The sequence below is a fragment of the Spironucleus salmonicida genome, chromosome 5 (assembly GCF_000497125.1).
Source record: "Spironucleus salmonicida strain ATCC 50377 chromosome 5, whole genome shotgun sequence".
NCBI classification, from domain to species: domain Eukaryota; phylum Fornicata; order Diplomonadida; family Hexamitidae; genus Spironucleus; species Spironucleus salmonicida.
In genome coordinates, this window is record NC_090600.1 from 495,791 (window position 1) to 522,072 (window position 26,282).

A 26,282-nucleotide genomic window follows, 5' to 3' on the forward strand; every position below is an offset into this window, starting at 1 on the left:
AATGATTTGTCTATAATTTTATTATTATAATACAATTACCACTATAATTACCAAAAATTGTAACTCCTCAGTCAACAACCGCAACCTGGCTGCCGTTGTGCCCTTCTAATAAGCCTCCATCAGGTAATTTAGCCCTTACGGCGGTGCTCTTACGCCGCCTGATCAGAATCACAACCAGTGTGACCAGCAGCAAGACGGCCAGTATGGCGATAACGATGCCAGCGATTCCCCCCGCACCAATCTGCGCAGTTTGCACTGAACACTTTCCCTTAACGGGAATCGAGCCGTCCGCGCAGGAAATACACTTATTTGCGCTGGTGCAGCGCCCGCACCCTTCACCGCATGACTTGCACACATTCTAGGACAAGAAAAGCCCAAACTTGCAGTCTGTGCAATTTGTCAAGGGATCCAAGCTTTTGTAGCAGATTTCGCACTAATTTTCATTCCCCATAACGCAGGTTTGGCAGTCCTTGACCTTGCATATTTAGGCTATTTCGCAGGACCCAGCGGCCGTCAAATCGTAATCTTGGGCGCACCCCTGGCAGCGGTTTGGGTTGTTCCAGACGCAGGTGAGGCAGTTCTCCACTACGCAGCTTTGCTTGAGTTCGCAGTGTTTATAGCTGGTGAGCTAGTAGTTTGGAGCGCAAACTTTGCACTTTTTGGCGTCGCCCTAAACGCAGGTTTGGCAATTTTAGACTTCGCAGGTTTCCAGATTCTCGCAGTTCCGGCCGTTGTATCCGGGCTTGCACTCGCAGGTGCTGTTGCCAGACGTGGTTTTGCAGGCCCCGTTGCCGCCGCACGGCACGGAAAACTCGCATGAAACGCTCTGGCAGAACGTACCGTTGAACTGCTTCATGCCGGCGCCGCAGTCGGTCTCGCAGGTCACGCCGGTGAAACTCGCCGTGCAGGCGTCGCAGGTGATGTCCGTGAACTGGTCGGCCTGGGTGCAGGTGCGGCAGTTTGGAATAGCGGCAGTGCAGCCGACGCAGTTCGCGTTTTTGAGGAATGGGAAATCGGAGTCGATTTTGCATTTGGTGCAAGCTGTGGGGGCCTCCATTTCGCAGCCGCCGCAGTTGTTCGTGCAGCACTCGGTCTGGTTGTGGTTTATGGTGGTGCCGGCAGCGCAAATCGCGCAGGCAGCTGGGCTCGTGTTCGTGCAGATCACGCATTTTTCGATCTTGTATTTTCCGTTGCAGGTCTTTCCAGAGCCAGAATGAATCTCGCAGTTGGGGCCTGTTGAGTCAGACTTGCAGGTACATTTCAGACCAGTTCCGGATGCAGTGCATTGGGATTATCCGGAGCACGGGTGGGGTGTCGTGCAGGAAAATGGTTGGCAGCCCACGTTATTGTACGGAACGGTATCTAATTTGCATTCAATTTCACAGCTTTGCCCGGTAAAATGAGGTAGGCATTTGTTGCAGCTGAGGGGGCTGGTGAAAGCGCATTTATCGCAGTTGGGGAACTTCGTCTAGCAATTTGTGCAGGTGGAGCCTTCAACTACATCAAAGTTATAGCATGATAGGCATGTGGTCTTATCCTCTTGGCAGGTTTTGCAGGGTGCGGCGCAATTGTTCTCGCAGTTAGGACCGCTAAAGTTTTCGTTGCAAACACATTTTTTGCCAATAGTCGAGTCTTCTTAACAGACTCCATTGCTGTTACAGCCAGATGCGCATGAAGTTGGTTGGCAATGTTCCTGTTCGTATTGCTCATAACCATTATCGCATTACTTATCGCACTATTCGCCAGTATATCCATGTTTACATGTACCGCACGTGAAATTACCAGTTGAACCTTAGCACAAACTTTAACAATTAGGAATGGACTCCTGGCAAGTTAAGGCTGCACACATATTTCCCTGAATCTTGTAGTCGTTTATGCATTCTTAGCATGTATTGCTATCATGGAGTTAACACAATTTACAATTTTACACAGAGCAGGGTGGCCTAGATTCACAGTTAATGCCACCAACTCCATCCTGACACTGGCACACCATGTCGTCTTGATTACGGACACACTACCCTTCTCCGTTACAGGGAACATGATCATCGCAAGTAATAGGCTGACAATAGCTCTACATGAACTATTTATTTCCGGCAGGACATTGCTAAGTACAATCCTCGCCAGTAAATGTAGCTTTGCAAGTGCTGCAAGTAACTTTATTCAGGAAGCCTATTTAAGCACAGGATTGACAATTGGGATAGACCTGTTCGCATGTTTTACACTCTTAATTATCAAAGAAAGGTGCGTCGCTAGCTTTATCACAACCGAAGCAAGTACTAGGGGTAGCGCTTTCGCAACTGTGGCATCCAACGGCGCAACACTAAAGTGCATCGGTTGACAGCGCAGCACCCATAAAGCATTAAGCGCATGTTTTTCCATTTGTACACTTGAAACAATTCTTAATCTCAGGGCCTCCGCCACATTTTTTACCCGTAGTCAGAACCTCACAATTTGCCCCAGAAACTCCACTATCGCATGTGCAGACGAAATTGTTAGATTTGACAGAGCATGCACCATATCCGTTGCAGGGCTTGGCTCCATCGCAGGAGGTTGCCTGGCAGTATAGGCTGTTGTACTGAACCTGGCCTTCCGGGCACTCCTTTTCGCAGGAAATTCCAGTAAACCCTCTGGAGCAGAACTCGCACGTAACTGCAGATTCTGGTGCAGTCTGGGCACAACCGTGGCAGTTAGGGACATCCTGGCACGAAATACAAGCAGATCCAACCAAAAATTAACCGGGCGGACAGCTAGTGCACACCTTGTGGTCTGCACTAGTACATGTAGCGCAACTACTATCGCATTGATTTTCACAATTTTGCCCAGCAAAACCCTATGTGCAGTTACAAACTTTGTCTCCCTCCATGTTTACCTGGCAGGTACCGTTTCCAGAGCACGCCTGACCGCTAATGCAGGACGGGTTCTAGCATTGGCTTTCAGTAAACTAAACATAATTTCCAGGGCATTATTTCTTGCAATCCGACTGTGTGAAGCTACCAGAGCATTTTTTGCAGGTAAAATTAGGGAAAACTCCATCGCAAGTCGCACAGTTTGTAATAATTTATTCACACGTTTTTGGAGCGCAGGTATTTTCTGATAGCATATAGTTTGCATCGCAAACAGAGCATACATTAGAAACACTACAAACAGCGCAATTCTCAATATTGCAGGTTGCGGTGCTGGTCTCGCAATTGGCTCCAATAAAGCCGGAATTGCAGGAGCAAAATAGGAACTCGTCCTTTTTCACGCAAGTGCCATTTCCGTTGCATTAGCTAGTCTCAGTGCAGGATGTAGAGGAGCAGAAGTTAATATTGTGCTAAATTGTGCCAGCAGGGCATTCTCGCTCACAATTTTCACCGGTGAGGCGATCGCGGCATTACGTGCATTGGGCTTCTGCGCCAGAATTTTGAGCGCATTTCAAGCAGCCATTAATGGCATCAAAGCAGGAAATACACGAATCATCTTTTAAAACTGACCTGATGGAGTCTGGGTCGCATGACTTACACACCGAGGGCGGGAAAGGGTTCGTAGTCTCAAAATTACCCGTGGTATTTAAGCACGTCTTGCAGCCATTATTGCAGCATCCGGACGCGGGGTCAGGGCCTAACGTTCCTGGAATGCATCCAGCGCAATCTGCATTATTGCATCCTGAACAAACGGGGAATAAAGTCCCATTACATGTAACACCTACTTTGCGCCTATCGCAATTAGGGCCTGTGAAATGGCGCTGTTAGTTTTTGGGCTTTTTATCATTTGTACAAAGGCAGGAAGTATCACCATTATTGACAGCAGCCTAAATGGCTCCGTATTTCGCCCCAGAGCAAATATTTTCGGTTTTACCTTCGAAAGGGAAAGCGGCAGTAAAAGGCTAGCAGTTGCCTTCATTAAGCTGTACCATTCCATCACCGCAATTTCTAGCGCATGCAGGCCCAGTGAATGGTATTTTGCAGACTTTGCAGGTGATAGTAGTGGAATCGGATTATTAGCAGATTCTGCAATTTGGAATTGCAGTTTGGCAGGAAACGCAGGTTCCGTTGTTATTGAAAGGTGTCAGAGAAGTCAGATCACACGTCATTTTTAAATATACAAAAAGTAACAATTATGAACATTATGGTAAATTACGTATATATCGCTGTTGTATTTTAATTTGTGAATTTTTATATTTATATAAATAATATAATTATACACTTTCAACATAAAAATATTTATATTATATTATTATATAACTTTTAAGTAAAAACTCAAAATTTAAGAAGTGAATATTTGATAAAATTTAAATATTAAGGCGTTAGTCGCGACAATAAGCAAAAACTTTCAAGCGGGTTATTGTATAAAGTCAAATTAGAGATGTTTTTATTAATTTATGTTACTATATTATTAAAACATAATATTCAATTGTTAGGGTAGTAAAATGTATTAATGAAATTATTCTAAATTATAGAGGAAGCTTGAACTATGAGGATTATAGATATGACATAATGAATGAAAACTTACATTCCAAAATAAGTAGTTTATCATTCAACAAGTATTTATCTACGAAAATATTATCATAATTTACTTGCTGGATTATATTTAAAACTAAATTTCAGTAATCTTATAATAAAAATCCATATCTATACATTAATGATAGAAAAATATCGTCGAATTATGATTGAAAATCACTAATATCTTGTCTGTTACAACAAATTTTTTGAACAGTTTAACATTATTCATAATTTTTAGACAAAGCCATCATTTAAAGATCTAATTCAATAATTATAGATATTTATGTAATATTTACTAAATAACTAATTAATAACTATTAATATAGACCATTATCTTCTTAACTTCAAACTTGATTAGTTCCATGAAGCTAACTATGTAAGCTTCGTACTATTTTTGAAAATTTATAAATATAATTATAATATAAATATTAATAAAGCCATAAATTTAAATAATTTTAACATCAAAATTCTGCATCAATGTGCCTTTCAATACAATAGATTGATCTTAACTCATATCATTTAATTAGTAAATTATTGTAAAATCTTAACATATTTCTATTGGAAGGGTCTATTCATCAACATAATTATATAATATAAATGAATAATTTTTAAAACTATATTTGTTATTTAATTTAACTATATTTAGATATATTTTATTATTTCAATAGAAACCCTATAATAACAATATATTTATTAAAATATTTTTTAACCAGTTTAATACAATGAAAATAATTTCATTATAAATAGGCAAATCAATCATATTTTTTATTATAAATCTTTTATATAATGAATTACATTTGCTTAACAATAAAACCAGACCGGCTATGATACTTCCTGATGCAGTCGATTATTGAAAAGCTAGTTAAATTGAGTATATATGGTTCATATATAAAAATCACTCAAAATATACATTTATTTTATGTATAGTTTAAATTTACAATTACAAATAAAAAATTAAAATTGTCCTAAGTATTGTAACGTATTATATGCATATCATTATATATAAATAATTTATACAGATTGTCTGCAATATTATTACTAATTATTGTGGTTTAATTATTATAATAACATAAATTTTCTACATATAAAAACTATAAAATTGCTATTATACTATAAAAATATTATCATCACTGATTATACCAAATACATTTTTACCTATTTTTAACTTATTTAAAATGTATTTTTTCCAAAAGTATAATAAATGCTTTTAATAACAATTATATAATAAAAATAAATTTTTGATAATCAAGAATGCTAATAATATTATTGCAAGAATAGATACAGTGCTTTAGTGTTGATTCTATATTAATCGGAGTTTTATAACGTTCATAATTTAACATGATTGTTAACCCATCTAAAAATCAAACTTTACACTGTCTTGCTTTTAACAATACTACTTCTACAGCCAGTTTAAATTATGTGGAAGCTGGAGCTATAAAAAGTATTTAAACTGATTTTCTTTATTAAAGCGAGCATCCTTTAAACATAACATTTGATAAAATTCCTAGTCTTGTATTTAACTTTATGACAGACCTTTCTATAGTATCATATACAGTTGTATTAGGCAAAGAGTTAGCTGTACCTGGGACATTCTCACTTATTTAACATACTTTAGTCAATACTTCAAACTGTTGGAATGATGTTACTTTAGTATATAATCGTTCTGATAACTCATATATTACGATTAATGCCTAACCCAATGACTGCTTAGTTACGACACCCAAAGTAGATTTCTAATATCAGCTAAATAATAATTGGATCTCTATTCCAATTGCCCCTAATTCCTCATCACCAGAATCATATTTTAAGTTTCCCTTTATACATATGGACACAAAAAATTATCAAATTTTTTCGGAAACCTAGTCCTTTGAGATATAATAACTAATAACTAACTTTTTTACTAACTTTGCTTAGAATCGGTAACTTCCTATCCGTATTGCTTTAATATTTACGTAAGCAGGCTCAAGTCTTAGCTAAGAAATTTTTGGCACTGTAACAAAAATAGAAACTGACACAAATAACTGTATTTTAGATCTTAACTCAATTGCTATAGTTACGGCAGAAGCCATTCAGAATGTTGCAGCGTTAACAAGTCTAAATTCATGTCTGATTAGCTCCACAGTAACTGTCACAAGTGTCTTCTAAAAACAATAAATTAGCAATACAGAACCGACTACTGGTATCAGCGGAAAGACTGCAATTGTTTTCAATTTTCAAGTCAAGAATGACTAGATATTACTTTAAAATCTGACTGGATAATAGCAATAGTTTTTTATCTCCTTCTTTGACGCTGACGGAAATATAATCCTAGAGTAGACTACAGTTTTTGATCCAATATAGTCCTGCTTTTTCGATATCATAAGCAAAGTCAGTTTAAAAAATACGTGTGTTGTGCTATTTCCGACTCTGACACCAATATGTATCGAAAAATATCATAGTGGAGTAGTGACAACGTAGTAGTAAATCCTATAATTGACAGAGAGTACGACCTCACGGATACAGTATTAGGTGTATTAAAAGAAGTTAACAGTACCTAATATAACCTTTTATTAGGAGTGCTTTAATGTTGATGTTACAATAACAGAAAGTCAGTTTCCTTTCTATCCAGGAGATTATGCAGTGCGGCAAAAGGCGTTTATTACAGATATGAAAACAGCTTTTCGGCCAAGCATTTTTATCACAAATGACATTGATTACTAACTAAGTTATGACGTCATAATTGATCAGACTAGTATAATTCTTATATACTTTTGGATTATAATAAGCGTTTTACTTATTATTGCTGTAGCAGTAACAGCTTTTTATAGTTTGAAGCAGCAATGATTTTTGTATTTAATTTATATATGATATTTTATAAATTTAAATCAATATTTTCTCCGCGTAATAGACTTGATAAAAATCAGTTAGATGCATAAATAATATCATGAATATAATTTAATCATTAAGGATTAAAAATGGAAAATATATGTAATTAAAAAGACTAATAATCACATTGAACGAGTAATTAAAAATTATTAAACAGATAATAAAATTTCATGCTGAAACTCGTATAATAGTTCTTTTTCGAAGATAGTGTATAAAGTTTTTGCATTACTATATTAAATGTCCAAAACTAGGAAAGTTTAACGGATTTCAAAAGAACCAGATCTATTACAATGAACTAAGATTAAAAAATAATTTGTATAGTTAATACTCTTATATTTCTAAAAAGTCATTATATTTATTTTAGTAAGAAAATAAGAACAATCCAAATATAAATATATCTGATAGAAAGAATGAATTTCTAATTATAGCAACAATTGGATCTAGAATAAAATATTTTATATACAAAAAACTTTTATATACCTTAAGTTACTTTTTATTCATAATATCATTCCATAATCTTTCCGATTGCATCAATCTCTACTACTGCTCCAGCTGCTATATCCTCAACTTCAATAACAACCTTTTAAACATCACATCCATTGAAATATTCATTAAAAATCTTAATAACAATATCCTAAGAATTACCTTTCTTAATAAAAATTTAGCATTTGTATACTTGTTAAATGGATGATTTCCCAGCTTCTAAAACAGCCTTTAAATTAATCAAAACGTTATTTGTTTAATCTATAATTGAAGGAGGCATAACTCCATCACGGAAACCTAATTATCCTGATGTAAATATAGTATTATTAGCAATAATAGCTGGTGAATAAGGGCCTACTGTGGTAGAGGAAGTCGATATTTATGTAAGCATTTTAATAAATATTTAAAATATAGCTAGATTATATAATATTATAATAGTATTATTTTTGGTTTATTTGAAAAAATCGAGTTTAGTAAAATCTTTAAAAGAAAAATTTAATGAACTAAATGTTTATGAAATAAACGTGCATAAATTACTACAAATACTTAATATTCTAAGTGTCATTTATGGTATTATAGTAATAAATAAACAATTGAGATAATCTATATTATTATATGATATATTAAATAATACACTAAGTAAAACTGAAAAATGGATTTTTAATTTGATTTTAGTGCTCTTTCATTAGCTGAACTTTAATAACCTGCTATAATTGCCTTATAATAGCATATATCTATGTAAACTTTAACTCCATAAATACTTAGAAACTTACGTGCCTAAATTTTAAGCTCAAATGAAATTTTTATATAACTTTTATATAAAGAGGAGCCAACTATACTAGATTCACTATAGGCAAGAAATTTAGAGCTTCGGGTAAGATTAGATTAAATGAAGCATCCAGATCAGCCAATTTTTATGTTTGCATGTATAGGTGTCTCATGGGCAATATTTTTAGTATGGTTAAGCTTAAATATATGAAATTACTTAGTACAACTAAATAAATAATGATATAAAATATTAATATAAGTATATAGTTTATGCACTATGATAATGATCTCACTCTGCATCAATATTTCCTTCACAGTATCTTTCGCATAATTTATCAATTTAGAAACCACGGGATATTTCTTAAATAGCAGTATTATTAGATTTTGCAACATTTGTAAATTTCTTAAGTTATACACCAGCATACTTTTATTCTGTTTCACTGCTATGATTGTAAGCTTGCACATCAAGAAACTTGGGAGCAATATTATTATATTAAAACTATGTTGGGATAAATATAGATGGTAAAATTAATAAGATTAATAACACAAAAACAAAAAATGAATTTTAATTAAACTGATATGGTTCGTCAGTAAAAATAGTGGGATCAAGTTCTAGTTATTGATTTTCGACTATTTCAGCTCCATTTTAGTTCATTTTCTATATTTCGTATGCTAGATCTTTAATTGTGCTATGAAGCTCTAAAAATACTGAATTATTTTGCTACTTTAACAAAGAATTTTCTGCCTCTAATTTAATATTTTCAAGCTATAATCGATCTAATACTTCCTACTATTACATTTATATTTCTTTTTACTTTTCCCTATATTATTTAGAGGCCATCTTCTGCTTTTCTTTTGAATCTAATTCATCCATTTTAAAACGGAATATGATGCTATGATGTATACCATTATATAATATTATTATTTAAAAAATATTATACTAAATGCCTGTGTATCAACCGCCATTATTTCATCTTAATCTGGGTTATAATGAAAATCATATGATTTTTAACATGTAAATATAAACAAAACAATATAATCCTAAATTTGTAGTATTCTAGTGCTCTAATAATCTTCTGCCTTAGATCTTAAAAAAAACCTCTCAACTTTAAGTCGTTTTAAAGAACTATTTGCATTACTTACTTTAAACTACATTATAGCCTATAGAACCACCAACTACAAACCTTTTAACTATTTTAACTAAAAATACAGATTTTCTACTCACAATACTACAGTTAACCATTTAAAAAAACGGCAAATTCATTTTTGTGATTCCAGACTATTTATTCCTCAACCGCGATCTCACACCAACTTACAATGCGCTGCTCCAGCCCTTGCAGAACATCCTGAAAATCGTGTATAACCACTACACAGAAAATCACTATTTTGCGCTCAACAACACTCCTGCACCTAAGCACGTCGCTTTAAGCCAAAATTCAACGCAGCCACGCAAATCTCATATTACTGCCCAAATTCTAAAACCCAAAGTGACCGTTTACACGACTTACTGACAATTTCTACCCTCACTTCTTCAAATTAACGATATTCTTCATGTCCGCCTGCCCTCTCTTCTGGCCTACGCACTCGACGATCCACACGATGTTCTCGATTTCGATCTCCCGCATCATCAGATACGCCCAAACGCAGCCAATATTGAACTGCTAGCTCAGCGTGTCGATCAGGACGTCCACTTTCGCGATTTGGAACTGCTCCTGCAACCCCCTGCCCTGCGCGAGCGCGGCGTCGAAAACGCCGCTGTACTCCTAGAAGTCCGAAACGGCCTGCCTCAGGCTGTCGATGTCCGTGGAAAGGCCGATTTGGTCGTGCCAGAGCGGGTAAAGGAGGCCGATCGGAGCGAACATTTCGGCCAGTTTCTGCGGTTTCTGGAAGTTGTAGTTCAGCAAATCGGCTTTCAGGAGGATCGCGCGCACGTCGCACTCGAACGCCAGCAGCGTCCTGCAGGCCTCGTAGGTGTTTCCGCCGCAGCGCTGCAGGAACCGCTCGAAAACTATGTAAAACTGCTTGTAGACGCGGCACCTCATCATTTCGAGCTCGATGAGGTAGTCCTGCTCAGGGAGCGATTTGAGGTTGTGGAGCGTATCTGCGTCGATCTGGGCGCTTTCGAAGTAGGACGCGATGGGGAGCTGCTCCAGAACGATCGTGAAGGCGTCTTCGGACTGCGCGAGCTGGGCCAGAGGAGGGAGAAATCCGATGGGATGGAATGTTGCCTGCTCATCGCTGTGCTTCAGATATGATAGGAGGGCTATGAAGACGTTGTCGATCATGTAGCGGTGACGGATGAACTGGATTATCGCGTAGAACGGAGCTTCCGATTCGCCTTCAATTTCATCGATCTCGTCGCTCAGGCGCTTCGTGAGCCTGGATCTGAGCTGCGATGCCTGTGGTACGCGCAAATCTGCGACCGCAGACTGCAGATATGTGCCCTGGAGCGCCGTCAGCACTTCTTGTACCGAGTTGAGCTGCGAGAGGGCGCCATATTCGGCGGGTGAGAGGAATTTGTCGCATTTGGAGCGAATGAAGGCCTCAGTATCACCGCTGGATGCGTTAAACAGCGCACTGTTCGCAATCATTTTTTGGATTTAGTTGACGTGGAAGGGTAAAATCATACTATATTATATATAATATTGATAAAATATTTTCATGACACCACTTTGCTCAGCGCCAATTTTTCTTCCTGTACGCGGCGAAGAACACATTGAATTCCATGACTCCCCTGCTGCCAAACTCCCTTCTGACCCGCTCGACCTCGAAATCGACGATTTTTGTGAATTCCGCGACTGTCGCGAAGTCGAACTAACGCAGGAACGCATCGCTCTGGGCCATTTTTGCCAGCAGCTGGTGCGCAACGTTGATCATCAGCAATCCCCAGCCGAGCTCTTCACGCGCATAGACAGACATGGATGCGTCCATTACGTGCGCTGCGAGGGCGCCGAGCCCACGGAAGTCTGACACCGGCGATCCAGCACGCTAGAAACCGACATCCTGCCAACTATCCACGTGATGCCGCGCCCGGAATGTCTCGATCAGGCGCTCTTCCGGGATCTGGATGGTGGCTTTTGCAAGATTCTGCATTCGCAACAGCGCAGCGCGTTGTGCGCTGGAGGATGGCTGAAGGGTGGTGCGTAGGTGGAAAACGAGCGGGATTGCCACGAACACAGAGAACAGAAAAAATTTTGCCAATTGGGTCATTTTTTCATAATATTATATTTGATATAATACTGATAAAAAGTGAATTATTGTTTAAGTGGATAATTATAACATATAAAAATATTTTTAATACTAAATTTCTTGGTTTATATAATAATTTGAATAGGTTCGATTGCATAATGTAAAAAATGGGAAGTCCTATGCTGTATGTGCCTAATCTGATTGACTATATCAGATTGTTGTTGCTAGTAATAGTGTTGTATGTTAAATCGGTTAAGAAACAAGCGGTTCTGCTTATCCTGTCAGATGTTTTGGATCTTTTGGATGGATATATTGCGCGCTTGCTTAAGCAGATGACTATATTAGGGTAAATTTTAGACATGGTGGTTGACCGTATATCGTCAACTATAATTTCTATATTGATAATTTAGCATTCTCCGTAATATCTAACACCTTTCACATTGCTAATTGTAATTGACATAAGTGCTCATTGGCTTAGGCACGTATGTGGTTTTATATTAAAATCTCATCATAAAGAGATAATTACTGTTCAACCTTTACTTAATTTATATTATCAAAGTAAAATACTCCTTACACTTTTATGTTTTTGTTATCAAGGGTTTTTAATTAGCTTCTTGCTTTACATTAACGGAGAACTTGAGACAGTATCTAAGTTATTTTGTAGCATAAGTTTTATACCATTAATACTTAAAGTATGGATTAGTATTTTATAAGGGTGGGAAGGGTTGAAGTTACTGTCAGCTTTGGAATGTGAAAAAAGCGAATGATTTATACTATTAAAATAATTATATTTGTTATATGGTGCTATAAATTTACAGTTATGTTAAAAAGATAATTATGAAAGGTAGTATCAAACAAAAATCATTAATATACGCAGCCATAACTGTCAATATACTAGTTTATTATGGTTTCTTTGAACTTCAAAAAAGATTAAAATTCCACTATTATACACCACTAATAATCTAAACTATTATCGTTTTTCATTTTTTAAACTATTATATAAGATTTTATACATATATATTTACTATGTAATTTTAATTTTAATTAAAAATTTCATTCCTTTTGAGATAATGGCTATTCCTGAAATCTACATGAAAAACAGAAAGTCTGCTGCTGATGCTACCGCTGCCCGTGCCACTGCTATTTCCAAATAATAAGTTGTTGACGCCGAGCTTACTAAGCTTGCTGCTACTAATTTTGCTAAGTATGAGACTGAATACAAGTAGATTGAAGCTACCCATAACAAGTCTGTCGCTGATGCTGAAAAGCAAGGTGGATTCTTCATTAAGGCTGAGCCCAAGGTTCTTTTAGTTATCAGAATCAAAGGTATCACTAAAATGTCTCCCCAGCAGAAATAGATCATGGCTCTTTTCCGTCTCAAAACCATCAACTCTGCTGTTTTCATCAAGGCTAATAAGGCTACTTTGAATGCTCTTCGCTATGTTGCCCACTTCGTTACCTGGGGTGCACCAACTGTTGATACTATCCGTAACTTAATGTATGTTCGTGGTTATGGTAAGCTCAATAAGGATCGTGTACCAATTGTTGATAACTCTGTTATTGATAAGGCTATCGGTGAAACTGGTATCCGTACCATTGAAGATCTTATCCACGAAATCTTCACCTGTGGTGAAAACTTTAAGAAAGCCAACAACTTCATCTGGCCTTTCAAACTTAATTCTCGCCGTCTTGTTGACAAACGTGTTAATTTCTCCGAAGGTGGTGACCACGGTTTCCGCGGTGATTACATCAACGAATTCATCTCTAAGATGCTTTGAATGATTAATTGATTACATGTCTATTTGAATAGGCATTATTGATTTATACAAATACAAGACTGGATAGTTATTATAAGTATTTGATAGGTTGATACATTTGTCTTAGCAGTTTATTATATATGTTATCTTTGATATTTTCTCTTTTCTATTTAAGTAATAAAGTAATTTATTAGCTATATTTCTAATTGTATAGTGTTTTATTCATATATTTAAATATTTAGTTTGCTAATTAGTTATAACTGAATAATATAATATTCAAAAAGAAAATAAATATTAATAATATCACTCTGTTAGTTAAGTTTAATACTCGCCTAATTTTTCTTTCAACTATTCATTTTCAAACTGTAATTATGTTATTGTTGTATCATTTAGTTCGCAGAGCTAAGATATTTTAATTTTAAATGTTTCTATTTCTTAATCCAAGAAATAAACTGTTGATTTAAGCTAATTTCCCTAATTTTCCAATATAGATATTATTTAGTTTAATTCATTATTATCTTTTTCTAATAATAAAACCCTAACTTGTAATTACTTGTTGGAATTTTCGACGCCGGACGCAGCCTGGAGATCCGCGATCTGCTGGTTGAGCTGGGTGGTTTGGCGAGTGAGTGACTCGATCTCCTTCTGCTTCTACTACGCTTGGGATTCTGATGCTTGCTTGAGAGTCGCAATCTCTTGCTAGAGGTTCTGGGTACGCTGGGTGGCCTATTCTTCGACCAAGCCGCGGGCGACGTCATCTTCGGAACTGCGCTGCGAGAGCTGCTTCTTGAGCTCTTCGATAGTAACGGAAAGCTGCTTGGCCTCTGCCTCGTACTGCTCCTGGAGGGAGTCGACGGTCGCCTCGAGATCGGCATTGTCGGTACGGGCGTCGTGAAGTTGCTTGGTGGCTTCGGCTAGCTTGGTCTTCAGTCCGTGGACGCGGCCTACCAGCTCTTCGTTGGTCTGGCGGGCTACATCGGCATCCTGGTTCACGGACATGTTGAGCTGGGAGAGGTTCGTGATGCTCATCTTCAGGTCCTCAACCTCACGGTCTAGGGTCTCGATGGACGTCTTCTTCTTGGCATTCTGTACGTTGGCGAACCCAATGATCTAATCGAGGTTCTCGCACTTGTCCTGGAGAGCCTCCACCTGCTGGCGGAGTAGCTCCTCAGATTCTCTGGAAGCAGTAAGCTGGGAGCGGAGGGCATCCATGGCACCATCACGGTCGACGCCGGACGCAGCCTGGAGATCCGCGATCTGCTGGTTGAGCTGGGTGGTTTGGCGAGTGAGTGACTCGATCTCCTTCTGCTTCTACTACGCTTGGGATTCTGATGCTTGCTTGAGAGTCGCAATCTCTTGCTAGAGGTTCTGGGTACGCTGGGTGGCCTATTCTTCGACCAAGCCGCGGGCGACGTCATCTTCGGAACTGCGCTGCGAGAGCTGCTTCTTGAGCTCTTCGATAGTAACGGAAAGCTGCTTGGCCTCTGCCTCGTACTGCTCCTGGAGGGAGTCGACGGTCGCCTCGAGATCGGCATTGTCGGTACGGGCGTCGTGAAGTTGCTTGGTGGCTTCGGCTAGCTTGGTCTTCAGTCCGTGGACGCGGCCTACCAGCTCTTCGTTGGTCTGGCGGGCTACATCGGCATCCTGGTTCACGGACATGTTGAGCTGGGAGAGGTTCGTGATGCTCATCTTCAGGTCCTCAACCTCACGGTCTAGGGTCTCGATGGACGTCTTCTTCTTGGCATTCTGTACGTTGGCGAACCCAATGATCTAATCGAGGTTCTCGCACTTGTCCTGGAGAGCCTCCACCTGCTGGCGGAGTAGCTCCTCAGATTCTCTGGAAGCAGTAAGCTGGGAGCGGAGGGCATCCATGGCACCATCACGGTCGACGCCGGACGCAGCCTGGAGATCCGCGATCTGCTGGTTGAGCTGGGTGGTTTGGCGAGTGAGTGACTCGATCTCCTTCTGCTTCTACTACGCTTGGGATTCTGATGCTTGCTTGAGAGTCGCAATCTCTTGCTAGAGGTTCTGGGTACGCTGGGTGGCCTATTCTTCGACCAAGCCGCGGGCGACGTCATCTTCGGAACTGCGCTGCGAGAGCTGCTTCTTGAGCTCTTCGATAGTAACGGAAAGCTGCTTGGCCTCTGCCTCGTACTGCTCCTGGAGGGAGTCGACGGTCGCCTCGAGATCGGCATTGTCGGTACGGGCGTCGTGAAGTTGCTTGGTGGCTTCGGCTAGCTTGGTCTTCAGTCCGTGGACGCGGCCTACCAGCTCTTCGTTGGTCTGGCGGGCTACATCGGCATCCTGGTTCACGGACATGTTGAGCTGGGAGAGGTTCGTGATGCTCATCTTCAGGTCCTCAACCTCACGGTCTAGGGTCTCGATGGACGTCTTCTTCTTGGCATTCTGTACGTTGGCGAACCCAATGATCTAATCGAGGTTCTCGCACTTGTCCTGGAGAGCCTCCACCTGCTGGCGGAGTAGCTCCTCAGATTCTCTGGAAGCAGTAAGCTGGGAGCGGAGGGCATCCATGGCACCATCACGGTCGACGCCGGACGCAGCCTGGAGATCCGCGATCTGCTGGTTGAGCTGGGTGGTTTGGCGAGTGAGTGACTCGATCTCCTTCTGCTTCTACTACGCTTGGGATTCTGATGCTTGCTTGAGAGTCGCAATCTCTTGCTAGAGGTTCTGGGTACGCTGGGTGGCCTATTCTTCGACCAAGCCGCGGGCGACGTCATCTTCGGAACTGCGCTGCGAGAGCTGCTTCTTGAGCTCTTCGATAGTAACGGAAAGCTGCTTGGCCTCTGCCTCGTACTGCTCCTGGAGGGAGTCGACGGTCGCCTCGAGATCGGCATTGTCGGTACGGGCGTCGTGAAGTTGCTTGGTGGCTTCGGCTAGCTTGGTCTTCAGTCCGTGGACGCGGCCTACCAGCTCTTCGTTGGTCTGGCGGGCTACATCGGCATCCTGGTTCACGGACATGTTGAGCTGGGAGAGGTTCGTGATGCTCATCTTCAGGTCCTCAACCTCACGGTCTAGGGTCTCGATGGACGTCTTCTTCTTGGCATTCTGTACGTTGGCGAACCCAATGATCTAATCGAGGTTCTCGCACTTGTCCTGGAGAGCCTCCACCTGCTGGCGGAGTAGCTCCTCAGATTCTCTGGAAGCAGTAAGCTGGGAGCGGAGGGCATCCATGGCACCATCACGGTCGACGCCGGACGCAGCCTGGAGATCCGCGATCTGCTGGTTGAGCTGGGTGGTTTGGCGAGTGAGTGACTCGATCTCCTTCTGCTTCTACTACGCTTGGGATTCTGATGCTTGCTTGAGAGTCGCAATCTCTTGCTAGAGGTTCTGGGTACGCTGGGTGGCCTATTCTTCGACCAAGCCGCGGGCGACGTCATCTTCGGAACTGCGCTGCGAGAGCTGCTTCTTGAGCTCTTCGATAGTAACGGAAAGCTGCTTGGCCTCTGCCTCGTACTGCTCCTGGAGGGAGTCGACGGTCGCCTCGAGATCGGCATTGTCGGTACGGGCGTCGTGAAGTTGCTTGGTGGCTTCGGCTAGCTTGGTCTTCAGTCCGTGGACGCGGCCTACCAGCTCTTCGTTGGTCTGGCGGGCTACATCGGCATCCTGGTTCACGGACATGTTGAGCTGGGAGAGGTTCGTGATGCTCATCTTCAGGTCCTCAACCTCACGGTCTAGGGTCTCGATGGACGTCTTCTTCTTGGCATTCTGTACGTTGGCGAACCCAATGATCTAATCGAGGTTCTCGCACTTGTCCTGGAGAGCCTCCACCTGCTGGCGGAGTAGCTCCTCAGATTCTCTGGAAGCAGTAAGCTGGGAGCGGAGGGCATCCATGGCACCATCACGGTCGACGCCGGACGCAGCCTGGAGATCCGCGATCTGCTGGTTGAGCTGGGTGGTTTGGCGAGTGAGTGACTCGATCTCCTTCTGCTTCTACTACGCTTGGGATTCTGATGCTTGCTTGAGAGTCGCAATCTCTTGCTAGAGGTTCTGGGTACGCTGGGTGGCCTATTCTTCGACCAAGCCGCGGGCGACGTCATCTTCGGAACTGCGCTGCGAGAGCTGCTTCTTGAGCTCTTCGATAGTAACGGAAAGCTGCTTGGCCTCTGCCTCGTACTGCTCCTGGAGGGAGTCGACGGTCGCCTCGAGATCGGCATTGTCGGTACGGGCGTCGTGAAGTTGCTTGGTGGCTTCGGCTAGCTTGGTCTTCAGTCCGTGGACGCGGCCTACCAGCTCTTCGTTGGTCTGGCGGGCTACATCGGCATCCTGGTTCACGGACATGTTGAGCTGGGAGAGGTTCGTGATGCTCATCTTCAGGTCCTCAACCTCACGGTCTAGGGTCTCGATGGACGTCTTCTTCTTGGCATTCTGTACGTTGGCGAACCCAATGATCTAATCGAGGTTCTCGCACTTGTCCTGGAGAGCCTCCACCTGCTGGCGGAGTAGCTCCTCAGATTCTCTGGAAGCAGTAAGCTGGGAGCGGAGGGCATCCATGGCACCATCACGGTCGACGCCGGACGCAGCCTGGAGATCCGCGATCTGCTGGTTGAGCTGGGTGGTTTGGCGAGTGAGTGACTCGATCTCCTTCTGCTTCTACTACGCTTGGGATTCTGATGCTTGCTTGAGAGTCGCAATCTCTTGCTAGAGGTTCTGGGTACGCTGGGTGGCCTATTCTTCGACCAAGCCGCGGGCGACGTCATCTTCGGAACTGCGCTGCGAGAGCTGCTTCTTGAGCTCTTCGATAGTAACGGAAAGCTGCTTGGCCTCTGCCTCGTACTGCTCCTGGAGGGAGTCGACGGTCGCCTCGAGATCGGCATTGTCGGTACGGGCGTCGTGAAGTTGCTTGGTGGCTTCGGCTAGCTTGGTCTTCAGTCCGTGGACGCGGCCTACCAGCTCTTCGTTGGTCTGGCGGGCTACATCGGCATCCTGGTTCACGGACATGTTGAGCTGGGAGAGGTTCGTGATGCTCATCTTCAGGTCCTCAACCTCACGGTCTAGGGTCTCGATGGACGTCTTCTTCTTGGCATTCTGTACGTTGGCGAACCCAATGATCTAATCGAGGTTCTCGCACTTGTCCTGGAGAGCCTCCACCTGCTGGCGGAGTAGCTCCTCAGATTCTCTGGAAGCAGTAAGCTGGGAGCGGAGGGCATCCATGGCACCATCACGGTCGACGCCGGACGCAGCCTGGAGATCCGCGATCTGCTGGTTGAGCTGGGTGGTTTGGCGAGTGAGTGACTCGATCTCCTTCTGCTTCTACTACGCTTGGGATTCTGATGCTTGCTTGAGAGTCGCAATCTCTTGCTAGAGGTTCTGGGTACGCTGGGTGGCCTATTCTTCGACCAAGCCGCGGGCGACGTCATCTTCGGAACTGCGCTGCGAGAGCTGCTTCTTGAGCTCTTCGATAGTAACGGAAAGCTGCTTGGCCTCTGCCTCGTACTGCTCCTGGAGGGAGTCGACGGTCGCCTCGAGATCGGCATTGTCGGTACGGGCGTCGTGAAGTTGCTTGGTGGCTTCGGCTAGCTTGGTCTTCAGTCCGTGGACGCGGCCTACCAGCTCTTCGTTGGTCTGGCGGGCTACATCGGCATCCTGGTTCACGGACATGTTGAGCTGGGAGAGGTTCGTGATGCTCATCTTCAGGTCCTCAACCTCACGGTCTAGGGTCTCGATGGACGTCTTCTTCTTGGCATTCTGTACGTTGGCGAACCCAATGATCTAATCGAGGTTCTCGCACTTGTCCTGGAGAGCCTCCACCTGCTGGCGGAGTAGCTCCTCAGATTCTCTGGAAGCAGTAAGCTGGGAGCGGAGGGCATCCATGGCACCATCACGGTCGACGCCGGACGCAGCCTGGAGATCCGCGATCTGCTGGTTGAGCTGGGTGGTTTGGCGAGTGAGTGACTCGATCTCCTTCTGCTTCTACTACGCTTGGGATTCTGATGCTTGCTTGAGAGTCGCAATCTCTTGCTAGAGGTTCTGGGTACGCTGGGTGGCCTATTCTTCGACCAAGCCGCGGGCGACGTCATCTTCGGAACTGCGCTGCGAGAGCTGCTTCTTGAGCTCTTCGATAGTAACGGAAAGCTGCTTGGCCTCTGCCTCGTACTGCTCCTGGAGGGAGTCGACGGTCGCCTCGAGATCGGCATTGTCGGTACGGGCGTCGTGAAGTTGCTTGGTGGCTTCGGCTAGCTTGGTCTTCAGTCCGTGGACGCGGCCTACCAGCTCTTCGTTGGTCTGGCGGGCTACATCGGCATCCTGGTTCACGGACATGTTGAGCTGGGAGAGGTTCGTGATGCTCATCTTCAGGTCCTCAACCTCACGGTCTAGGGTCTCGATGGACGTCTTCTTCTTGGCATTCTGTACGTTGGCGAACCCAATGATCTAATCGAGGTTCTCGCACTTGTCCTGGAGAGCCTCCACCTGCTGGCGGAGTAGCTCCTCAGATTCTCTGGAAGCAGTAAGCTGGGAGCGGAGGGCATCCATGGCACCATCACGGTCGACGCCGGACGCAGCCTGGAGATCCGCGATCTGCTGGTTGAGCTGGGTGGTTTGGCGAGTGAGTGACTCGATCTCCTTCTGCTTCTACTACGCTTGGGATTCTGATGCTTGCTTGAGAGTCGCAATCTCTTGCTAGAGGTTCTGGGTACGCTGGGTGGCCTATTCTTCGACCAAGCCGCGGGCGACGTCATCTTCGGAACTGCGCTGCGAGAGCTGCTTCTTGAGCTCTTCGATAGTAACGGAAAGCTGCTTGGCCTCTGCCTCGTACTGCTCCTGGAGGGAGTCGACGGTCGCCTCGAGATCGGCATTGTCGGTACGGGCGTCGTGAAGTTGCTTGGTGGCTTCGGCTAGCTTGGTCTTCAGTCCGTGGACGCGGCCTACCAGCTCTTCGTTGGTCTGGCGGGCTACATCGGCATCCTGGTTCACGGACATGTTGAGCTGGGAGAGGTTCGTGATGCTCATCTTCAGGTCCTCAACCTCACGGTCTAGGGTCTCGATGGACGTCTTCTTCTTGGCATTCTGTACGTTGGCGAACCCAATGATCTAATCGAGGTTCTCGCACTTGTCCTGGAGAGCCTCCACCTGCTGGCGGAGTAGCTCCTCAGATTCTCTGGAAGCAGTAAGCTGGGAGCGGAGGGCATCCATGGCACCATCACGGTCGACGCCGGACGCAGCCTGGAGATCCGCGATCTGCTGGTTGAGCTGGGTGGTTTGGCGAGTGAGTGACTCGATCTCCTTCTGCTTCTACTACGCTTGGGATTCTGATGCTTGCTTGAGAGTCGCAATCTCTTGCTAGAGGTTCTGGGTACGCTGGGTGGCCTATTCTTCGACCAAGCCGCGGGCGACGTCATCTTCGGAACTGCGCTGCGAGAGCTGCTTCTTGAGCTCTTCGATAGTAACGGAAAGCTGCTTGGCCTCTGCCTCGTACTGCTCCTGGAGGGAGTCGACGGTCGCCTCGAGATCGGCATTGTCGGTACGGGCGTCGTGAAGTTGCTTGGTGGCTTCGGCTAGCTTGGTCTTCAGTCCGTGGACGCGGCCTACCAGCTCTTCGTTGGTCTGGCGGGCTACATCGGCATCCTGGTTCACGGACATGTTGAGCTGGGAGAGGTTCGTGATGCTCATCTTCAGGTCCTCAACCTCACGGTCTAGGGTCTCGATGGACGTCTTCTTCTTGGCATTCTGTACGTTGGCGAACCCAATGATCTAATCGAGGTTCTCGCACTTGTCCTGGAGAGCCTCCACCTGCTGGCGGAGTAGCTCCTCAGATTCTCTGGAAGCAGTAAGCTGGGAGCGGAGGGCATCCATGGCACCATCACGGTCGACGCCGGACGCAGCCTGGAGATCCGCGATCTGCTGGTTGAGCTGGGTGGTTTGGCGAGTGAGTGACTCGATCTCCTTCTGCTTCTACTACGCTTGGGATTCTGATGCTTGCTTGAGAGTCGCAATCTCTTGCTAGAGGTTCTGGGTACGCTGGGTGGCCTATTCTTCGACCAAGCCGCGGGCGACGTCATCTTCGGAACTGCGCTGCGAGAGCTGCTTCTTGAGCTCTTCGATAGTAACGGAAAGCTGCTTGGCCTCTGCCTCGTACTGCTCCTGGAGGGAGTCGACGGTCGCCTCGAGATCGGCATTGTCGGTACGGGCGTCGTGAAGTTGCTTGGTGGCTTCGGCTAGCTTGGTCTTCAGTCCGTGGACGCGGCCTACCAGCTCTTCGTTGGTCTGGCGGGCTACATCGGCATCCTGGTTCACGGACATGTTGAGCTGGGAGAGGTTCGTGATGCTCATCTTCAGGTCCTCAACCTCACGGTCTAGGGTCTCGATGGACGTCTTCTTCTTGGCATTCTGTACGTTGGCGAACCCAATGATCTAATCGAGGTTCTCGCACTTGTCCTGGAGAGCCTCCACCTGCTGGCGGAGTAGCTCCTCAGATTCTCTGGAAGCAGTAAGCTGGGAGCGGAGGGCATCCATGGCACCATCACGGTCGACGCCGGACGCAGCCTGGAGATCCGCGATCTGCTGGTTGAGCTGGGTGGTTTGGCGAGTGAGAGCATCTACATCATATTGTGCATTCTTGATTGAGCTGATCTCCTTTTTACTTTCGTTGTCCTTTTATTCATTTGACTAGATAAACTTTTACAACTCTTGCACTTACTCTAATAAACTTTAAATTTTATCCGTATTATCTATTGTTTCTTATTAATGAATTTAGTTTAGCATGATAACTTATTTTTAGTATTCAGTTCGTTCAGATTCTAGTTATCTTTTTAATTCTTCCTAGTTGCTGTCAATAATTTACTTTTTTATTTCCTCAAATTATATCTTTTGCTCACATAACTATTAAAAGTATTGTTCTTTCTATAGCTAAAGCTAATCACAGTTCATGCAAATTGTTTTTGATTATAATAATAAATCTTAATTTTATTTATTACAAATATTATGATCCTATAAAGTTTAACACTTAATATTTACTAAATCCAATTCATTAATAACGTTTTCACACTATTATGTCTTTTCTACCAATTATTATTAACATTATTAAAGTTATTTTCTCAATGCTTCCACTTCGGTTTGAACAAATGCAGAGTTCAATTTTTCACTTTTTCCTGGCTCAGAATCTAAAAGTTCTGAATTAACAGACTCTTATAATGCATGAAGCTTCATTTAAATTTTATTCATTTAAAGCTAATCTGATTCAAACTTAACCTTCCAATCTGCAGCGGAAGTAGAAGGTTTTATACGTTTTCTTTCCTCAATATGCTGTTTACGTACAGCTAAACGTTATTATCTTGTCAGAGTTAAGTCTTCCATTATTTCAAAAATAGGAAAGAACTGTTTATAACAATAAAACAAGTATAATATTCATAAATATACTTTTTTTAATGTTTTTTGTATTAAATAATATACACATATTACTATAAATTATAAACAAGAATTACCATTTCAAAGTATAATAGCATAATAATATATAATTAAGTATTAATAAAGAATATAAAATTATGAGTAATAACATAAATTAACAATGCTATTAATAAAAGTAAAATACATAGCATTACAGTACACTCACACAATTAACTAATCTTCTTATCTCATTTGCAATTCTCGTATTTTTATATATTCAGATCTAAACTATTTCATTGATTATGAGATTCTAGTAATTCGTAATCTTATTTGTTCTAATTCATGGTGAAGATCAAAAATACTACTTCTTGGTGTGATTTCAGAGTTTTCAGATAATGAAACATCGATCATTTCAGTAATAGCTGAAAATGTTTGCGACCATTCTGATGATTCTAAAAATGTAAGCTTAGAAACTTTTTTTGACATTATTATCGATGGAACGGTAATATAATTTTTATCTATATAATATATTTAAGGTTCATTTTAATTTCTATTTATAATGTAATTTTTATATACGATAAAGTTTTAACAAAAAACTAATGTAACGATTTCAATCTAATTATATTTATATTGAACAATATATACAAATATTTATTATATATCCTTAATGATTACTTTGCGTTAATTCTATTCATACTGTAAGTTAAATATTAGTTATTACATATATTCTTAAATTGTGTTATTATATAAAATTTAAGCAAATTCTATCAAAACTGACTTATATTAGTAATTATTTCTAATATATTATATTTAATATAGGAGATAGATCTATTTTAGGATTATACGGTTGAGAATCATATAGAGAGTAAATTATTATACCAAGTGACTAATTTGACAATTCAATATGCTTACAAATTGGTATAATATAATAATAAGGAAATCAAGTTTAAAAAAGCAATCCTATATTTTCTTAAGATAATGAATATACTACATAATTTCGTGATTATATAAATTAATAGTTAAAATCTTGACTTGTAGTTTATCATACTAATTAACATTGTTATATTATATATAATAATATATCAACGTATTACTTAAAATATAATTTATTATTTTAATTATGTTTTTTAACTATCAAATTAAGATCAGTTTAATTTTATTACTATTATAAAGTTATAATTATAACTTGATAAAGTTATTACGTTTAATTAGTAATATATTTTACATAATTTATCGTTTAATTATAGTAATATATGGAAGCTATTACTATGCGATATTTCACATAAATGATTATTTTTCAGTTATACTTACTTTACGTTTATATATTTTATCAATCTAATTTTGCTATAAAATAACTAATACTAATTTTATTGTAATATTTAGAATTTATTAAGGCTTAAATATTCTCTATCATTTATTTTTAACCTAATAAGAACTTCACGTTTATCAATATCATAAGAGTAAGTTAGTACATCATTAATTCCAAACCAATGACAATGAATTTTTTCCTGATCATTTATAAAGTTTATACTTTATTTTTATTAGCAATAATAAATATCGCAAATCAAGTATTAACTATTTTTCAGTTATCTTATGATATAATATTAAAACATGAGTAAATAGTTATATCTATTTTCTTTTTATGATAAAACTTAGATAAATGTTAAAACTTTATATAAACACAAAATTTAATTATTAAGTTAACATAAAATGTTTACCATATAACTTTTTACTAGATACTCGTATTATTAGTATAATAAAGTGATGTATGGTCTAAAATAAGATATTTGCCCTTTTAAACTAACATTATAAAAAATTATCCAATAAGTATAGTAGTATTAGTAGGAAACCAGAGTTATTCATGAAATATATTTATTAAATTATCATATTTCAAGTACAATTATCTTATTTCTCACTACTCAATCTCCTATACCATAATTGGTATTTGTTTTTATGCCTATATATAGCCTTGTTCTACTTAAATTTGCGATTTAGTGTAAGTTTTTAATAAATTTTATATGGAAATCTATTTTGGTAGATTATATACTTTCACATTAGATGTTTTATTAGTTATAATAGATTTTCTTATTACAGTAAACGAAATTGGAGCTGATGCTATAATTATTTGCTTAGTCTTAGGAAAAATTACAAAAGGTTTCAATTTATTCTGAAGATGCAAGAAAAATAAAAATAAATAATTATCTAATTGATAATCATTCAATATTCATATACTAATTTTGCGAATACTGAAGTTATATTTGGATCATAGAACATGGTATCTTATTATCTACATAAATATTGGGAAGATTATTGTATGCTGCTGATATTATACTTGTAATTTTTAGCATTTATAATCATTGAGCTTTTGCATATGATGATATTAATTTCATAAATTGTAAGATTCGTTAATTTTAAATAATATACATCCAGTAAATGTAAATTGGTTATTAAATTTTAATATAATAATAAATTTTTAGTTCTTGTAGAGTAAATATTCGTACTAGTCTATGCCATCTTAAACCTATAATGAATTCAAATTTTAGTTCGTTATATTATTTACTCTGATAACATTATTTGCAGCTTATTTATCATAGTTTAGTATGAGTATATTAATTGTGGATTATACTACAAATTTAGGAAAGAATAATTAACAAATTATTTAATAGTTAAAATATTACAGCAATATTGTTGATATTCAGTATCTTATATAATATTCTAGTAATTATTATGCAATAAGATCATGAAATAGGCTTACAATTATCTAATGTATGAAATCAATTTTATAAATACTATTGACTTTATTAAAAAATTATAATGAAATTTATATTTTTAAAACTGTGTGAAAAATCTAGCAGCCTTCAAAGATGGATACTATTTTTAACAAAAGGTAAAATATTAGTAAATACCTTGCATAAATCTATGTAGTAATAATCAATTGTAATATGTACGTGTTATAGAAAATAATCATTGTATATTATACTTTACTTTACAGAAATATAGAATATAATTATTTTATATTGATATGAATTATTAATCAAAATAATATATTTTATTTTTGTAAAATATCTTTTGATATTAATTTTTTATTACTAAAATAATAACTATTTTTTAGTTTTTAAATTATTTATATTAATACTATTAAACTTGTTTTATTCCTAGAAATTATATATAAAATCTATTTTATTACTCCTTGTTATATTTATTGATGAAATATTTGAAATGCCATAAATTAGTTATATGGGTTTGATAGTTTAATATTAATATTGTCAAATTTTTAAATTTTGGAAAACCAAGAGAATGTACTAAACTTTATAGCTAATATAATTGTATAATTAATTATAAGATTTAGTGTTAGTTTCGTATAGTAGGAAATGATTTTAAAATAAAATAAACATGT

At 40.2% G+C, this 26,282-nt stretch overlaps 11 protein-coding genes across 11 annotated transcripts; 4 read left to right on the plus strand and 7 right to left on the minus strand. All coding sequences in view use genetic code 6, as the record gives it.

Moving 5' to 3' along the window:
- Window positions 1–67: 67 nt before the first annotated feature.
- SS50377_24877 (Cysteine-rich membrane protein 2) lies at window positions 68–4,072 on the minus strand (the record flags this gene model as incomplete). Its single annotated transcript, XM_067908716.1, has 1 exon — window positions 68–4,072. One exon carries the CDS (start codon window positions 4,070–4,072, stop codon window positions 68–70), a length of 4,005 nt encoding a protein of 1,334 aa, XP_067763537.1.
- Window positions 4,073–5,732: 1,660 nt separating this feature from the next.
- SS50377_24878 (uncharacterized protein) lies at window positions 5,733–7,304 on the plus strand (the record flags this gene model as incomplete). Its single annotated transcript, XM_067908717.1, has 1 exon — window positions 5,733–7,304. The coding sequence occupies one exon, from the start codon at window positions 5,733–5,735 to the stop codon at window positions 7,302–7,304; it is 1,572 nt and encodes a 523-aa protein (XP_067763538.1).
- A 547-nt stretch (window positions 7,305–7,851) lies between these two features.
- On the minus strand, window positions 7,852–8,220 carry SS50377_24879 (Endoribonuclease L-PSP; the record flags this gene model as incomplete). Its single annotated transcript, XM_067908718.1, has 1 exon — window positions 7,852–8,220. The coding sequence occupies one exon, from the start codon at window positions 8,218–8,220 to the stop codon at window positions 7,852–7,854; it is 369 nt and encodes a 122-aa protein (XP_067763539.1).
- A 666-nt stretch (window positions 8,221–8,886) lies between these two features.
- On the minus strand, window positions 8,887–9,471 carry SS50377_24880 (uncharacterized protein; the record flags this gene model as incomplete). The annotated part of the gene is made up of 1 exon (XM_067908719.1): window positions 8,887–9,471. The coding sequence occupies one exon, from the start codon at window positions 9,469–9,471 to the stop codon at window positions 8,887–8,889; it is 585 nt and encodes a 194-aa protein (XP_067763540.1).
- A 70-nt stretch (window positions 9,472–9,541) lies between these two features.
- On the plus strand, window positions 9,542–10,108 carry SS50377_24881 (uncharacterized protein; the record flags this gene model as incomplete). The annotated part of the gene is made up of 1 exon (XM_067908720.1): window positions 9,542–10,108. The coding sequence occupies one exon, from the start codon at window positions 9,542–9,544 to the stop codon at window positions 10,106–10,108; it is 567 nt and encodes a 188-aa protein (XP_067763541.1).
- Window positions 10,109–10,120: 12 nt separating this feature from the next.
- SS50377_24882 (Vacuolar ATP synthase subunit d) lies at window positions 10,121–11,188 on the minus strand (the record flags this gene model as incomplete). Its single annotated transcript, XM_067908721.1, has 1 exon — window positions 10,121–11,188. One exon carries the CDS (start codon window positions 11,186–11,188, stop codon window positions 10,121–10,123), a length of 1,068 nt encoding a protein of 355 aa, XP_067763542.1.
- An 85-nt stretch (window positions 11,189–11,273) lies between these two features.
- Window positions 11,274–11,807, minus strand: SS50377_24883 (ELMO/CED-12 domain-containing protein; the record flags this gene model as incomplete). The annotated part of the gene is made up of 1 exon (XM_067908722.1): window positions 11,274–11,807. The coding sequence occupies one exon, from the start codon at window positions 11,805–11,807 to the stop codon at window positions 11,274–11,276; it is 534 nt and encodes a 177-aa protein (XP_067763543.1).
- A 137-nt stretch (window positions 11,808–11,944) lies between these two features.
- On the plus strand, window positions 11,945–12,553 carry SS50377_24884 (CDP-diacylglycerol-inositol 3-phosphatidyltransferase; the record flags this gene model as incomplete). Its single annotated transcript, XM_067908723.1, has 1 exon — window positions 11,945–12,553. The coding sequence occupies one exon, from the start codon at window positions 11,945–11,947 to the stop codon at window positions 12,551–12,553; it is 609 nt and encodes a 202-aa protein (XP_067763544.1).
- Window positions 12,554–12,856: 303 nt separating this feature from the next.
- On the plus strand, window positions 12,857–13,564 carry SS50377_24885 (Ribosomal protein L7; the record flags this gene model as incomplete). The annotated part of the gene is made up of 1 exon (XM_067908724.1): window positions 12,857–13,564. The coding sequence occupies one exon, from the start codon at window positions 12,857–12,859 to the stop codon at window positions 13,562–13,564; it is 708 nt and encodes a 235-aa protein (XP_067763545.1).
- Window positions 13,565–13,846: 282 nt separating this feature from the next.
- SS50377_24886 (uncharacterized protein) lies at window positions 13,847–22,855 on the minus strand (the record flags this gene model as incomplete). The annotated part of the gene is made up of 1 exon (XM_067908725.1): window positions 13,847–22,855. The coding sequence occupies one exon, from the start codon at window positions 22,853–22,855 to the stop codon at window positions 13,847–13,849; it is 9,009 nt and encodes a 3,002-aa protein (XP_067763546.1).
- Window positions 22,856–23,107: 252 nt separating this feature from the next.
- SS50377_24887 (uncharacterized protein) lies at window positions 23,108–23,371 on the minus strand (the record flags this gene model as incomplete). The annotated part of the gene is made up of 1 exon (XM_067908726.1): window positions 23,108–23,371. One exon carries the CDS (start codon window positions 23,369–23,371, stop codon window positions 23,108–23,110), a length of 264 nt encoding a protein of 87 aa, XP_067763547.1.
- Between the last annotated feature and the right edge of the window lie 2,911 nt (window positions 23,372–26,282).